The sequence below is a fragment of the Amphiprion ocellaris genome, chromosome 11, assembly GCF_022539595.1.
Source record: "Amphiprion ocellaris isolate individual 3 ecotype Okinawa chromosome 11, ASM2253959v1, whole genome shotgun sequence".
In the NCBI taxonomy this organism is placed as follows: domain Eukaryota; kingdom Metazoa; phylum Chordata; class Actinopteri; family Pomacentridae; genus Amphiprion; species Amphiprion ocellaris.
Genome location: NC_072776.1, coordinates 36,564,373 through 36,581,432, shown reverse-complemented (window position 1 = coordinate 36,581,432; position 17,060 = coordinate 36,564,373). Strand labels below are relative to the sequence as shown.

The 17,060-nt window shown below is 44.7% G+C and overlaps 1 protein-coding gene across 2 annotated transcripts in view; it reads right to left on the bottom strand.

Annotated features, from left to right (window-relative positions):
• The window catches only part of ttn.2 (titin, tandem duplicate 2), a 257,670-nt gene that overhangs the window by 231,354 nt on the left and 9,256 nt on the right, over positions 1–17,060 (bottom strand). For both annotated transcript variants that reach the window (XM_055015033.1, XM_055015034.1), the window contains exons 5-22: positions 16,932–17,014; positions 15,622–15,836; positions 15,472–15,547; positions 14,850–15,014; positions 11,939–12,193; positions 11,744–11,854; positions 10,765–10,989; positions 10,418–10,477; positions 9,593–9,851; positions 7,224–7,293; positions 6,952–7,143; positions 5,662–5,804; positions 5,431–5,573; positions 4,134–4,361; positions 1,151–1,392; positions 516–748; positions 269–433; positions 2–170 (exon numbers count right to left, since the gene is read on the bottom strand). In XM_055015033.1, coding sequence (XP_054871008.1) covers positions 2–170; positions 269–433; positions 516–748; positions 1,151–1,392; positions 4,134–4,361; positions 5,431–5,573; positions 5,662–5,804; positions 6,952–7,143; positions 7,224–7,293; positions 9,593–9,851; positions 10,418–10,477; positions 10,765–10,989; positions 11,744–11,854; positions 11,939–12,193; positions 14,850–15,014; positions 15,472–15,547; positions 15,622–15,836; positions 16,932–17,014 — 3,034 coding nt within the window. The remainder of the gene's footprint in view (position 1; positions 171–268; positions 434–515; positions 749–1,150; positions 1,393–4,133; positions 4,362–5,430; positions 5,574–5,661; positions 5,805–6,951; positions 7,144–7,223; positions 7,294–9,592; positions 9,852–10,417; positions 10,478–10,764; positions 10,990–11,743; positions 11,855–11,938; positions 12,194–14,849; positions 15,015–15,471; positions 15,548–15,621; positions 15,837–16,931; positions 17,015–17,060) is intronic.

Genomic DNA, 17,060 nt, shown 5'->3' with positions numbered 1-17,060 from the left:
CTTGATATGTGGGTGTTTGTGTGGACTGATAATGTCACTGTTTTTCAGCCAGACAATATCAGGCAGTGGGTTTCCAATGGCTTTGACAGCCAGTTCAACCAGAGTTCCCTGTTTTACAGTAATGTTCTTCAGCTTGTCAACAAATTGAGGACGTGCCAGGCTTTCTCGAGCTGTGGATACCAAAAAACACAACAATAGAGCATTAAATAATGTGACACTTCTTTGTGCAGCTGATCTGATCGAGTCTAATAAATGACACCCAACTGACCGTCTACATTAAGAGTTACAGAAACAGATGTCCGTCCGGCTCGGTTCTGAGCCACGACGGTCCATTCTCCAGAGTCCTGTGGCAGAGCTGGGACAATGATCAGGGACTGAATACCGTCCTCTTTAATCACTATCTTGTGGGTGTAGTCATTGACCACTTGTTGTCCTAGTAAAAAGGATGATAAAGTGATTGAAAAGTGGAAAAGTCACTAAAAATTCAGATTTCTACAATGCGTCGTTTCTCTTACCGTTGTGGAACCAGTAGGTGTCGGGCATCGGTCTGCCAACGACCTTCAGGTCAAACCTGGCAGTTTGTCCTTCAGTGCATTTTATTGAAGAAGGTTTCATGACAAACATGGGTTTGTAGAGTCTTTCCAGCTGAGCCTCGTCCGTCTCATCTAGCCGACGGGCAGGAGAACGTCCGGGAGATCTGCTGGGAGAACGTCCGGGTGAGCGGCTCAGAGAACGAGGAGATGTGGACCTGAAGAGGAGGCAGCATCATCAGTATAAAGGTGGAGGTAATAAAGCATTAGATCGTCTGGTAGCAGCTCAAATTAAACTCTGTTTTCACTTAGAAAACTGTGTTCTATTTAACAGTTAAATTAAGAAAGCTGTGTTTCTGGAAAATGTTCTGTGAACCAGTTAGTCCCTAACGCTGTTTGATTTTGGAGATTTTTTCACTCTCACCAAAACAAACTAGAAGCATGGTGAGGGTGAACCACAACAGTCCAGATGTGTGAGCTGTCCAGTGACAGGTCTCTGTGGGTTCATCAACCCTTTCACTAATCCATGATTGTGGGAAAAGTATGAACAGTAACTGCTCTAATGTCTACTCGTGTCTCTGATTGTTTCTGTCCTGGCTGCTGTCGGTGCGAACTCCTACCTGATCCTCTGCATTGCCGGCTGTGGGGTGTATCTCTGGGGGGTTACAGCTCCGGACGGCTCCACATAGAGTTTCCCAGAACTGACTGCGTTTCCCTTCATGTTGGTGGCGAAGGCGGTGTACACGCCTTCGTCCTCTGGCTGCACCACGGGCAGACGGAGGCTGGCTCGTCCGTCCTGAAGAACCTCCATCTGGTAACGGCCTCCAGCCCTGATGCGCTGGCCGTCTTTGTACCAAGCAATCTGCCCGAGAATAGAGATAACATTATACACCACTAAATCTTCTCAGGATCAGGTCCTGCAGAGGTTTTTCTGCTCCAGTATATTAAAGTCAAAGGCCACCATGAGGTTTGCTGTTTTAGAAAGGTTGTAATGAGCATACATATTTATTTGTCAGTCAGTAAGATACGTGTCGCAAATATGTACAGTCTGAAAAACACAAAGGAATTGAGAACAAAACGTGTTCTACAGTGTGAAGTCAGTGTTTAGTGTGGCCTCTGCACTGAGCACATCTTCACTTCTCTTAGGTTGAGTGTTTTCTGTAGAAATCTTGTGGTATAATTACAGAAAGCTTTCTTCAGTCCTTCCCAGAGTTCTCTGTAGACATGAACCTTATTGGTGTTTCATCAGCTGCTTGTTTCTACAAATATAACACTGCCTTAGCATTTTGCTTGGCAACATTGCCCATCCATCCATCCATCCATCTATCCATCCATCCATCCATCCATCCATCCATCCTCTTCTGTGTATCCATGGTTGCGGAGGCAGCAGATGAAGCAGGTCATTCCTGACATCCCTCCCTCCGACAATGATTTCCAGTTCCTCCTAGGGGATCCTGGGGTGTTCCCAGACCAGATTAGATATATAATCCCTCCAGAGAATTCTAGGTTTCCCAGGCAGACCACCTTCAAAGGGAGTCTCCCAGGAGGCATCCGAATCAGATGTTGAACCATCTCAACTGGTTTCTTTCAGCTCAAAGGAGCAGCAGCTCCCACAAACTCCCTCCGGATGTCTGAGCTTCTCATCCTATCTCTAAGGCTGAGCCCAGCCACCCTACGGAGGAAGCTCATTTTCGCTGCTTGAACCTCCATTCTCGTACTTTCGGTCACTACCCACAGCCCATGACCACAGTTGAGGATTGAATTGTAGGTCGACTTGTAAAGAGCTTTGTCTTCCGGCTCTGCTCCCTCTTCATCATGGTGTATAATGCCTGCATGACTGCTGATGCTGAACCAAGTCACCTGTCCATGAACAAAATCCTAGGATATTAAACTCCTTCACTTGGAGAAGCCACTCCACCCCACCCCAAAGAAGGACCATGGCCTCGGACTTGGAGGTGCTGATCCACATCCCCGCCACTTCACACTCAGCTGCAAACCGCTCCAGTGCTGCTGAAGGTCTGAGGAACCAACAGAACCACATCATCTGCAAAAAGCAGAGATGAGATCCTGAGGTCCCCAAACCGGACACCCTCCTCACACCAGCTGATCCTTGAGATCTCTGTCCATGAAGACCACAAACAGGATTGGAGACAAGGGGCAGGCCTAGTGGGGTTCAACACCGTCCGGAAACATGTTGGACTTTGTCTCGAGGATGTGAACACAGCTCTCACTGTGGTTGTATAGGCACCGAATGGCTCGCATCAACGACCCCAGTACCTCACGGTCCTGCAGTACCCTCCACAGAGCCCCTCGGGGGACACGATCTTAGGCCTTCTCCAAAAACCCATATGGACTGGTTGGTTGAACTTCTATGACCCAATCTACAGCTCTGCAGGGTAAAAAGCTGCTCCACCAGGACAGAACCCACCTGGCTCCTCCCAAATACCAGGTTCAGTCAAAGCCTTCCTGGAATAAAACCTTTCCAGGGAAGCTGAGTATTGTGGCACTCCAAAAACTGGAGCACATCCTTAAAAATTCTTTAATCTCTGTACAGTTTTGTATATTTCAGCCCTTCAGCTCTGTTCTCCTGCTGAGAAAAAGGGCATTCCTGATCAAACCTCTCTGGACTGTAAAGATCAGCATCCACACAAAGCTTCCAGATGCTGAACAACGTCTTTGTTGGATTCCTTTTGGTCCTTTGAAGAAGACATTTTTGATCACACAGTTTTCCTGTTCTTCCACTTCTTTTTTTTATTTCATTAGAACAGGTTCTTCAGTGTCTAGTATGTTTGCTGATGATGATTAAAATGTGTTATCTTGGACATTTAAATGGAATAAAGTTAATGACACATGGTTTAACATGTACACTATGCAAAAACTAAACATCAAAAACACATACTGAGACTGAACTTGAAATCAAACAACCAGAAGTGAGTATGTAAGAAACCTGGTGGAAAACAGCAAAAGATCAGTGCAGTAGATTTCATATCATCTGTTTAAGAGTTCTAGACATGTTCAGAGTTCACACTAGAAAGTTTCTATTTTTTGGAGGTGTACAGAGTGTACCTGAATGTTTTGTGTTTTTCAGTACTGTGGACATTTTTGCTGTAGATTCTGGTTGTGTGTTGATACAGAGAAATTAAGGATCATCATACCCTTGTTAAAACAACAAACTTACCGGTGACCTTAGACTTTTAGATTGTAGAAACTCTTTGACATCTATTAAAGGTTCTCCAAGAGCGTTTAACAAATCTTTGCACATGGACAGATTCACAGGAGGCTAAAAGATGCTAAATGAAGTTTAACCTGAGAGCCAAGCTTCTATCACCACACTCTGAATGGTGGATTTTCTATTTCCAAGTCACAATAACTTCTGTTTAAGTAGAGATAACGATGAAACATGGACTTCTGCCACATGAGGGCAGTACAGAACTGTGATCAGACTTTTGACATTTTCAAGCATCTCCTGTATCTTCTGATCTCGTTTATGAAAGTGGAAAAACTGAAGTAGTAATAAGCGTCTCAGACAAACCCATCTTAGGTGTGAACGGGTCGAAGCTGGTTCTCCATATTTCAGACTAGATGTTTCATTGGGATTAGTACCTTTGGCAGCGGGTTTCCAACCATCTTGCAGTGGAAGGTGACACCCATTCCCTCCATGATCCGGTAGTTCTTAACCGGTGTGCTGTAGGCCGGCTGGACAGCCTCCTGATCGACTACAGTCACCATCTGCTCCCCGTCCTCCACCACCAGCTCTCTGTAGGTGATCCTCATGATGCGCAGCTCAATCTCCTGGATGATCCTTTCTTCAAAGGCTGAGACGAGGAACTCCTGAAAAAGAAATCATGATGAACACCTGACCTATCCTGATCCAGTCTCACAGGCTGGGTTTGGTCAACACATTTTTAACTGATCAGCTAAATCTGCCAGAGTTAACAATCAATCAGGAATTAATCAGTAACATAATTTGATCACCGTGGACATTTGTTCTGTGCTGTTGTTGTTTCATTAACAGACTCTTGGTTTGTTCCTCAGTCGGTTCTGATCCATCAGAGATTCAGGAACTCTGTTGGTCCCAGTTCATCTAAAACACCTGAGTTCTGGTTGGAGGTCATGAACCTCCTCATTAGTCTTTGTCATAGTGCCAATTGCTGCTAAACTGCCACAATGCTCTCTGCTTTAACTGTAGTCTGAGTGACGCCTCCTCTGGTCTCTACAGGATTAAACAGGAAGAGGCTCCACCTGGTGGAACAACCAGGTACTACAGCTGATCTACATTTACTGACATCATGTAGAGAAAACAGGTTTACTACAGTACATCCTACCATCTAGTACTACATTTACCGTCTAATACTACATTTACCGTCTAAAACTACATTTACCCTCTAACACTACATTTACCCTCTAATACCATGTTTACCGTCTAACACTACATTTACCCTCTAACACTACATTTACCCTCTAGCACTACATTTACCGTCGAAAACCACATTTACCCTCTAGTATTACATTTAGGCTCTAATATCACATTTACCATCTAATACTACATTTACCCTCTAACACTACAGTTACTCTCTAACACTAAATTTATCCTCTAATACTACATTTACCCTCGAACACTACATTTACCCTCTAACGCTACATTTACCCTCTAGTACTACATTTACCCTCTAGTACTACATTTACCCTCTAATGCTACATTTACCGTCTAACACTACATTTATCGTCTAATACTACATTTACCCTCTAGTACTACATTTATCCTCTTTTCATTAAATGATTAAGATCAGATCAGTGCATTTACTGAATCAGGATGTCTGAATCATTCATTTAGTGCAGAACATGAAATATGAATTGAGTATCAGTGCGACTAGTTACTAAATGTTCAGATCTAAAGTACCGTCTCTGAGACGAAGCTCATGGGGGTGGTGACCCTCCTCTGATCCAGCTCATACTGACTCCCAGCCACAGAAGACTCCACCGTCGTTGTCACTTCTGTTTTATACGTTACTTCTTGTTGCTTCATCTGTGCTTCATATTCCTCTGTAAGAACAAACACTGTGAGTTTCTGGTCCAGTAAAGCTTTCCTTCATGAACGCCAAAGGTTTTCAGAGAAACCAGGAACCCTGACCTTCCTCCAGCAGGCAGGCAGAGGCTGAGGCTTCTCCGTGAGGATTCTTCAGGAAGATGGCGTATTCTCCAGCATCATCAGCAAACGTCATGGAAATCTCCAGTCTGCACTGTCCAGTCTCCTTCTTGTAGGCAACTTTATATCTAACAGCAAAAACAAGACTGGTTATCTCCTGTAAATGTCGAAAGGGGATCAAATATCAAACATGAGAAACTACTGGAAGAAGCTGAAATAAGTGGTGGAAGTATTAACGATGAGGTTTCACACTGAGAAAAATCCAACATTCTGTCCCGGAAAGGCTGCAGAGCATCTAGTTGCTGATAACATCTGGATGTTATTTATATTTAATTAACTGATTAACAATTAGAAACAAACAAAGAATAAACAGCCCCCATGAACAGTCCTGATCACTAATAAACCATCTAAACCCTAGTTTAGGAACCATAAACAGTCCTGACCACTAATAAACAATCTAAACCCTAGTTTAGGTACCAAAAACATCCCTGACCTCTAATAAACCATCTAAACCCTAGTTTAGGAACCATAAACAGTCCTGACCACTAATAAACAATCTAAACCCTAGTTTAGGTACCAAAAACATCCCTGACCTCTAATAAACCATCTAAACCCTAGTTTAGGAACCATAAACAGTCCTGACCACTAATAAACAATCTAAACCCTAGTTTAGGTACCAAAAACATCCCTGACCTCTAATAAACCATCTAAACCCTAGTTTAGGTACCATAAACAGCCCCAGCCTCTAATAAATCCTCATCTAAACACTAGTTTAGGTACCATAAACAGCCTGACCACTAGTAAACCCTCATCTAAACACTAGTTTAGGTACCATAAACAGCCATGACCTCTAATAAACCCTCATCTAAACACTATTTTAGGTACAATAACCAGCCCTGACCTCTAATAAACCATTTAAACCCTAGTTTAGGTACCATAAACAGCCCTGACCTCTAATAAACCCTCATTTAAACCCTAGTTTAGGTACCTTAAACAGCCCTGACCGCTAATAAACCATCTAAACCCTAGTTTAGGTACCGCTGACTAACTGAACACAGTTTTTAGGATTATCTGCTGCTTCTTACAAACCAAAAATAACTTCATTAGACAGAGAAGAGCTGCTGTGATTTAAACTGATGTCTTTTGGTAAATGGTGATTTTAATGTTAATAAAAGGTTAATTAAAGTGGTAATAATGGTGTTTGGAGGTACCTGTATCCAGTTATAATGGTGTTTGGAGGTACCTGTATCCAGTTGTAATGGTGTTTGGAGGTACCTATATCCAGTGGTGAGTGGTACGCTGCTCTTCTTCCAGATGATGTGAGGTTTTGGGTTTCCTCCGACCTGACAGTCGAACACGATGCTGCCTCCTTCCACCAGCTTCTGGACAGTGGGTTTCCTGATGAAGAAGGGAGCAGCAGGTTCTCCTGCAGTCACCTCCATCTGGTCTTTAGTCTCCACAGAAACTCTGCAGGAAGCAGCAGCTCATCAAACACTGCAGTGAACTTACAGAACAAACTGTTGGAACTAAATCTCTTTTAATCTCACGTTTTCGCCTGTGTGATTCCAACTTCAGTGACAATCGACGTTTCCTCTTTGCTTTCAATTTCCTCTGACACTAAAACAGAGAGAGAAGCTCCATTCAGACTTCATCAGAACTTAAATGCTGTGTTTTGTACTTTAGCCTGTAAATCCTGAACACTTTAAACCACAATGGCAAGACATCAGTTCGTTTCAGGTCATTTATCAAAGCAGTTTGCAGACTTGAATCGATTTCAGTCGACTTCATGTGCGTAAGTTTAGCTTTGGTTAGTTTACTGACACTAACTGGGGTTGAATCATTTGAGGAAATGTCTAACACTCTGAGTTTTCATAGAATTTATAGTCAAGCTTCAGTTCAAACTGATTTAAAACTTATGGAGAATCATTACCACGAGGCCATCACAATATTACCTGCTCCATGTAAAGATATAAACTGATTCCAACAATTATTTATTACATCTCTAACCCTGTATGAAGTAGCAGTGTCTAAGGTGGAAAAGCTGGAGAAACTGGTTAGCTTCTATGCAAGGAAATGGCTTGGCCTTCCCAGGTGCCTCAGCAGTATTCTGCTCTATGGCAAAGGAATCCTAGATCTGCCCATCTCCAGCTTATCTGAGGAGTACAAGTGCGTCAAAGTAAGAATGGAGATGATGCTACAGGATTCAAGCAATCCAATCATAGCTCAATCTGCCGCAAAGCTAGCAACTGGGGGGAGGTGGATCCCATCAGGTGCAACAGACCAGGCAAAGGCAGCACCCAGACATAGAGACACTGTAGGCCAGCAGGGAAGAGGTGGTCTTGGCCTTGGGGCCAGTACTCCAGCCTGGAACAAGGCCACTCCATCCCAAAGACACAAGCTGGTGGTGCAGGAAGTATGACAGAGAGAGAAAACAGACAGGTGTGCAAAAGCCATTGTGCAGGCGAAGCAAGGGCAGTGGATGACCTGGGATGGAGTGGAAAAGAGGAAGATCTCTGGTCCAGAGCTGTGGGATACGGAGACGTTTAGAGGAAGCTTCACCATCAGGGTGGCCTATGATGTCCTACCATCACCCAAGAACCTCAACCAATGGGATGATGAAGACCCTACATGCTCACTGACTCCAGCTACACTCAGACACATCTTAGTGGGCTGCAAGACCAGCCTCGCTCAAGGCCGTTACACCTGTTGGGAAAACCAGGTGCTGAAGTGTCTGGCACTAGTGCTGGAGACGCAGCGCATGAGTGTTAACACCTTTCCATCCACGTCGACCCGATGGCAAGAAACAACATTTGTCCAGGAGGGTGAGGATCCTCTTGGGTGGGCCCCTCTCAACTGCCCGGATCCTGGGCAGTTGAGAGGGGCTTGCGATTGGAGGATGCTGTTAGACCTGCGCCAAAAGCTCCGCTTCCCACCTGAGATTGCATCCACCAATCTGCGACCAGACCTGGTGCTATGGTCAGCTTCGCTTAGGCACGTCTACATCATGGAGCTCAGAGTGTCCTGGAAGAGCTCAGTAGAGGAGGCCTATGAGCGCAAGAAGCTGAGATAAATGGAGCTTGCTGCCGATGCAAGACAGCGAGGCTGGAAGGTGAGGGTTCGACCAGTCAAAGTAGGCTGCAGAGGGTTCGTAGCCACCTCGACATCCAGGCTTCTCCAGGAGATGGGAGTACGTGGGAAGGCCCACCGGCAGGCGATCAAGGACCTCTCCAGAGCCGCTAAAAATGGAAGTCAGTGGCTGTGGATGAAGAGCAAGGACTCCACCTGGACCTTCAGGTGAGTAGACAGCATCTGGGGGGTGAACTTGGGATGCTGGGATTCACTGCTGAACTCTCGAGAGGTGTTGTGGGCCTGTCAGCAAAACACAGAGGAAGGAGGGCGCCCACTTGAAAACCCAGAGAATGCCCTAACCCACTGGACTATCTCACAGAATCTTAGGGGTCTCATACGCAAGAAGGGATATTAACATCTAGTCCTACACAACAGCTCTAGAACAGCACAAGAAATAAAATAATTACGATAAAAGCTGTGATAATGTAAGTGATAACAATTAAACATAAAATGATTCCAAGCACATAATATTAATTGGAACCATAATGAATGATCAGAATCACATGCAGGGAACCGATGATTGTTTCTACGACTCTACGTCGTTAAACTGTTCACACTAGGAGACATCCCATAATACTGGTGCTAACAGCTGGTTTTAGAGGAAATGACCAGAAACCAGATTTAGTGTTCAGACTGACCCCTGGATGGATGTAAAACTGATCTGCGGTCAGTTTTTAGCAGACCTCACGTGTTTTTCTGCTGAGATGATTTGAACTTCAGCTGTTTTGGCTGAAGAACATCAATGAAGCTGCAAGATCAGAGTCAGAGTTACTTCCAGGTGTGTCACCTTTGACCAGCAGGTAGCAGGAGGTGCTGACGGTTCCCGCCTCGCTGGTGGCGGTGCAGGTGAAGCGGCCGCTGTCTTCGGCGAATGCCTCGCGGATCACCATGCGGGCGATTCCGCTTTGGTAGCTGATCTGGAAGTCGATGGAGCTCTCAATTTTGTAGTCTTCCCTGAACCACATGACGACGGGCAGCGGGTGGCCGCTGATCTGACACTCCAGCGTCACCGACTCACCTTCGGTCACCGTCAGGTTCTTCAGGCCCTGAAAGGAAACAGCGCCACCATCAGACTGACTGTGGCTTCTGCAAACTACATTTACCCTCAAACACTACATTTACCCTCTAACACTACATTTATCCTCTAATACTACATTTACCTTCTAGTACTACATATGCCCGCTAGTACTACATTTACCCTCTAACACTACATTTACCTTCTAATACTACATTTATCCTCTAATGCCACATTTACCTTCTAGTACTACATTTACCCTCTAGGACTACATTTACCCTCTAATACCACATTTACTCTCTAACACTACATTTACCCTCTAATACTATATTTACCCTCTAAAACTACATTTACCCTCTGACACTACATTTACCCTCTGACACTACATTTACCCTCTAGGACTACATTTACCCTCTAGTACTACATTTACCCTCTAATACTACATTTACCCTCTAATACTACATTTACCCTCTAGGACTACATTTACCCTCTAGGACTACATTTACCTTCTAGTACTACATTTACCCTCTAATACTACATTTACCCTCTAATACTACATTTACCCTCTAGTACTAGATTTGCGGTTCCAGTACTCACAGCGATCAGAGTGGGAGGGACGACTGGTTCCTGAGCTCTGGTCGGAACCGCGGCTACTTCCTGTAGAAAACAACAACAATGAGTCAGAGACGGCAGGAAACAGGAAGTGGTTGTGGCGGTTCTGTGAGGATGGAGGGGAGGCTGTTAGAAGAGATAAAACCCTGCAGAGGACAGAGGGATAGAGGTCAGGAGGAGGACGAGTGGACAGGTGGACAGGAGGAGGAGTCCTCATGAGGCGGTGAGGGGCATCATGTGATTGGCTGAGGAGATGAGGGGCAGCGTGTGATTGGCTGAGGAGGTGAGTCCACACATAGTTAAAGTGGGGAGATGACGAGCATCGCACCAACCTGAGGCTCCCATTCTTCAAACTCCTCCTCACTCACTACATAAGCCCCACCCTCCAGCCGGTATCTAGCATCTCTGAACAGCGGTGGGAGGGGCTCCGGCGCTGCCCACCGCTCCATCCGCCGTGACGGACTCGGAGACTTGACAGGTTTGATGATCATTCTGGGGGCGGACGGCGAGGACAGCTCTTTGAGTAGAACTGCGATGGCAGAGCCGGCGATGGACACCTGACCGGCCAATGAGAAGAGCGTTACCATGGTGATGGACAGGAAGTCCAGGTTCTGATCAGTGAGCAAAGATGACGAAGTGACAGGAAGGACTATGGCACACTGACCAATCTAAAGCTGCCAGGAAGTGAAGGCGGTTGAAGGACTAAAACAGACACCTACTATTCTGATTATTATGTACAAACCATCTAGTTTAGTTTATGATGCTGATAGAGGTCTAGATGTTGGTGTTCATCGAGGTCTAGATGTTGGTGTTCATAGGGGTCTAGATGTTGGTGTTCATAGGAGTCTAGATGTTGGTGTTCATAGGAGTCTAGATGTTGGTGTTCATAGGGGTCTAGATGTTGGTGTCCATAGAGGTCTAGATGTTGGTGTCAATAGCGGTCTAGATGTTGCTGTTCATAGGGGTCTAGATGTTGGTGTTCATAGGGGTCTAGATGTTGGTGTTCATAGGGGTCTAGATGTTGGTGTTCATCGAGGTCTAGATGTTGGTGTTCCTAGAAGTCTAGATGTTGGTGTTCATAGGGGTCTAGATGTTGGGAGACATGGTGAACATGACAAACACATTGAAATCAGATCCTCTGCTGCTCCTCATATGAAGCTGAAGGATTATTAAAGTGAGAAGTTCTGCTTTGCTCTGATCCAGGATGTGACGTTTTAGTGCATCAGAGTGAATCACACTGCAGAACACAACAGTGTGTTAAGATGTTAAGATGAGATGGAGGATTTGGCGGCGGGTTCTTGCTCTCCTTACCTCAGAGCTCGGTTCATGTTTAGGAACAGAAACTTTAGAAACTGTGAAATGTGGAACCAGTGATGGAGCGACACCAGTGTGAGTGGTGGAGGTTTCAGAGGTTCTGTGGATCTGGACCAACAGAGCGTGTTGAGAGTTAAGACAGCTGAGACTCCCAACATGAACATCTGACATGAACTCAGTGAATCCTCCAACCTGAACTCTGAGCTGCTCAGCGGCTGCAGCAGCTTCACGTTGTGTAGCAGCAGCTTCACGTTGTATAGCAGCAGCTTCACGTTGTGTAGCAGCAGCTTCACGTTGTGTAGCAGCAGCTTCATGTTCTGTAGCAGCTTGCTCCTCCTCCTCCTCGTCTGCCCGGCCAGCCTCGCCATGGGCCGGCTGGCGGACACGAGCCAAGTCGACAGCGGCCATCACTGTGGCCACCGCCTCGGCCTTTTTCCCTTCATCATCCTGGAGACACAACAAGCAGCACACAGACCTCAGAGCAGAAGAAACTCAGGAAGCCATGCAGAGGAACAAGCAGCTCAAACACCTTCTAGTTACCTTCTGATCCTCCTGCATTAACATATCCTTCACATCTCCATCACTGTCATATATACACATTTCCTGTTCACTATTTCTATTTATTGCTATTACCATCATTATTACTATTATTATTACTGGCACTATTATTATTACTATTATTATTATTATTATTATTATTATTATTATTATTATTATTATTATCATCATCATTATTTCCGTCGACCTCTAGGCTGCTTCCAGGATTCCAAACACATCATTCATTGATGTCCAGCAGGACTCAGTCCACTTTAGCTGACATACAGTATCTGTAACTTTCTATGCTGATGACTCCTTCTTCTGTCTCATGTAATCCCAGCAGTCAGCTTCAGCTAAACTGATCAAACAGCTTTAACAGGGAGAAACCTTCTGCTCTGTTGATGATTTATTTTCATAATTTGGCTCCAGAGTCAAACTTTCTCATCAGAAAAACCCTGAATCAGTTAGACGTCCATCAAGTTAGATGGTAGGTTTGTAACTCTGGATTACATTTATTTTATGAGCGTGATGATCAGGAGTGAAGAATGAGTATTCCTTAGTGCTGCCTACTTACCTCGTGTTGTATCTACTCTCACTTTGGATAACAGAACAAAATGAATAAAGAATGAAAGAGTAAACTGAAGGTCAGTGATGGTTAAAGTGCTGCAGGAACATCACCACAGCGACAGGAAGAAGGTAGAGCAGAGGCTGGAGATGATGATGGTGGTGGTTTACCTGCCCGGCCTCAGACGGATCCACGGCCACCACAACTGTTGCCACGGTAACGCTCTTATCATCATGGAAACATGCTGGTCCTGACGCGTCACAGTGACACACCAACACACGTTCACTCCAACAGGCTTCATACAGTCAGTTAGTGACGTTAGAGACTTTTACTGTAAACAACATGTTTAATGTCAAACAGCTGACGAGTTTTAATCACGGTGGTTAATTAGAGTTTCATCCACTCAGAATAACTGTCGTTTGTTACCCAGATTTAGGTCTGATTTATTATTTAGGAAAGAAAACTAAGTCCTCTAAAATATTTTGGTTGATAGTCAACAATTTAATATGTTTTCAGAACTAAGAAATGGGGGGACGGAGTCAACATGAAGCATCTTGTAATTCTGCACATCTACTACCTACATCTAGACCCCTATGAACACCAACATCTAGACCTCTATGAACGTCAACATCTAGACCCCTATGAACACCAACATCGAGACCTCTATGAACACCAACATCTAGACCCCTATAAACACCAACATCTAGACCTCTATGATCACCAACATCTAGACCCCTATGAACACCAACATCTAGACCCCTATGAACACCAACACCTCGACCCCTACGAACACCAACATCTAGACCTCTATGAACACTTACATCTGGACCTCTATGGACACCAACATCTGGACCCCCTATGAACATCTAGACCTCTATGAATATCTAGACCTCTATGAACATCTAGACCTCTATGAACACCAACATCTAGACCCCTATGAACACCAACATCTAGACCTCTATGAACACCAACATCTAGACTCCTATGAACACCAACATCTAGACTCCTATGAACACCAACATCTAGACCCCTACGAACACCAACATCTAGACCTCTATGAACACCAACATCTAGACCTCTATGAACATCTAGACCTTTATGAACACCAACATCTAGACCTCTATGAATATCTAGACCTCTATGAACATCTACACCCTATGAACACCAACATCTAAATCTCTATGAACACCTACATCTCGATCTCTATGGACACCAACATCTGGACCTCTACGAAAATCTAGACCTCTATAACACCAACATCTAGACCTCTATGAATATCTAGACCTCTATGAACAGCAACACCTGGACCTCTATGAACATCTAGACCTTTATGAACACCAACATCTAGACCTCTATGAATATCTAGACCTCTATGAAAATCTACACCCTATGAACACCAACATCTAGACCTGTATGAACACCAACATCTAGACCTCTATGAACACCAACATCTAGACCTCTATGAACTGCAGGTTCTGGTTCCTACCAATGAGTCCACATCAACATTTAGTCTAAACATCTATAAACTAGAACTGTCTGGTCAAACTTTAACCCATCAGGTTCTACTGATGTTAGAGCCTCAACAGTTGGAGAAATGTGGACCAAAGACTGGATTTTAGTAGAAATATGGATCCATCCATAGATATACACTGACAGGAACTTTATGGAGATGCTAGACCAGCCTGAATTGAACATTGTGTCCTTTTCCCCACGTTTAAGGTCCAGTAACTAAACTATGTCTCTGCTGGATCCATTCAGTCTTTCTGATCTGATGAAACTGTTCTGTCTGTTCTCACTCTACAGATATTGAAAAATTCTCATGTGTGGAAACATAAATTACCCAAACTCTGCGAAAACCTTTTACAGAACTTAGTTTTTGGTCCAAATAAATGAGCCTTAGATCATAATTAAAGACAGTAAATGGTTCCATTCTGAGCAGAACACCTCTGACATCTTTGATTTAAAACTCTGAGGGACAAACTCATGCAGATGTTCATTCACCTCTCTGGTGGCAGCAACCTGCTGCTCCCAGTGCTTCTCCATGTGAAGCTGGCTGGCGCTGCTGACGCTGGTCATACTGGTCAAACTGGTCATACTGGTGTAGCTGGCTTCAGCCATGTAGTCTCCCTGTTTCCATGGCGGCAGAACCTCGCTGGAGGCTGAAACCTGCAGCAGGAGACAGTTTCAGTCTTCATCGTATCAACACAACACTAAGTCAAAAAGAACAAACAATGAAACTCTGAGCACGTTCTCAACCAATAATCACCCAATAATCAATAATCCAGCGCACATCAGATCTGAGAACAGCCAGTGTGAATTACTGGAACTGTGTTGTTGCTGTTTTGTTTGTAGTTTTAACATCCAGACTGTCCACAGGAACATCTCAGATCTGCAGTGACCTTCATGTTCGTCCTCATTCACACTGTCTATCTACACTCTGGTTCCTGATTGGTTCAGCAGATCTACTTTGAACTGGTCAGAACGATGCTGTGGAACCAGCTGAATGAAGACTAGAAGGCATTAATAGAAGTGAGGAACATTTGAGGAGCTCTGCTGTCCAGCGTGGACCTCCTGTGTTTCTCCATGTCTGATACCACAGTGCGGATGAACTGAGAGGTCTCACCTGTTTCCTGCTCATCACAGGTGATTTGACGGGTCTGATGGGGGCCACGGACAGTTTTGCAGAAGGAGAGACAGGTCTGCAGAGGACAACACAACAGATTAAATCCAGAACAACATCAGGGAACATCAGATCAGCTCAGCGCCGTCCTACCTGACAGGTGTGGGTGTTGGCCCTTTGACGTGTCTGACAGGTGAAGGCGACTGCTGCCGTCCTCCCGTCACCTTGGAGACGTAGGAGGGCGGGGACTTGGAGGTGGGCTTCGGTGGGACCCTCGGGGGGGTTTTGTGAGCCAGATGCTGGGTCATGATTCCTCCTTCCACATGCATCTCCATCACGGTGGAGGCCTGGAAGCTGGTCTCCACCTTCTGAGGTACACACAGAGAAACCTTCAGACCTCCACAGACCTGCTGTCTGAACTCTACATGGAACCACATTCTAGGGTTCCTCAGAGGATTCTGCTGTAAATCAGGATGAAGGCTTTCAGATATCTACAGGACCTTCAGACCTGCCTCACATGACAATCACAGTTTCAGAGTTATCTGTGGAAAAGGTTCTTTAATGTGTTTATGAACCAGATCCAAACTCTTGGAAGAGTTAAAACTGAAGATGTTCTGATGTAATCTCAAAGATCTGGATCCATCAGGACATTTCTAACTGATCGGTGTCAAACCTCAGTCCGTCTGCTGTCCTATAGGGAGGACACAATCTGAGGCAGGATGCTGATTTATCAGAGTTATCAACATCTTATCAATCAATACTGAATTAATCAATACCACAGATTGGTCACAGTGAATCCTGTGATGATGTTTCAGAATCTTGGTTTGGTCCTCAGTCGGTTCTGATCCATCTGAGATTCAGGAACTCTGTTGGTCCCAGTTCATCTAAAACACCTGAGTTCTGGTTGGAGGTCATGAACCTCCTCATTAATCTTTGTCATGGTGCCCGTTGCTGCTAAACTCCCACAATGCTCTCTGCTTTAACTGTAGTCTGAGTGACGCCTCCTCTGGTCTCTAAAGGATTAAACAGGAAGAGGCTCCACCTGGTGGAACAACCAGGTACTACAGCTGATCTACATTTACTGACATCATGTAGAGAAAACAGGTTTACTACAGTACATCCTACCATCTCATACTACATTTACCCTCTAGTACTACATTTACCCTCTAACACTACATTTACCCTTTAACACTACATTTACCCTCTAGTACTACATTTACCCTCTGACACTAGATCTAGACAGGGTTCTACTGGTTCTTTACTCCAAAGTTCCACCTCCAGAACTTTAAGGAACAGACTGAAGGATGAAATGCAGGGTTTTTCTCCGTGTACTGCAGAGATATTCAGTTAAACAGATAAACTGGAATGATTTTTATTAACTCTAATGTACTTGAATTGTATGAAATGTGTATAATCAGAAGCTTGTATCAGCAGATACTGAACAGATCAGGACGTCACCTCACCTTCTGAACTCTGGTCTGAGAAGCAGCCATCTGGGACGTGGCTACGATAGTCTTGGTTTTCTTCATTGGTACGGCTTCCTCACCTGTTGCACAAACACACCTGGAGGCTCAGACTGGATTCAGCACTAA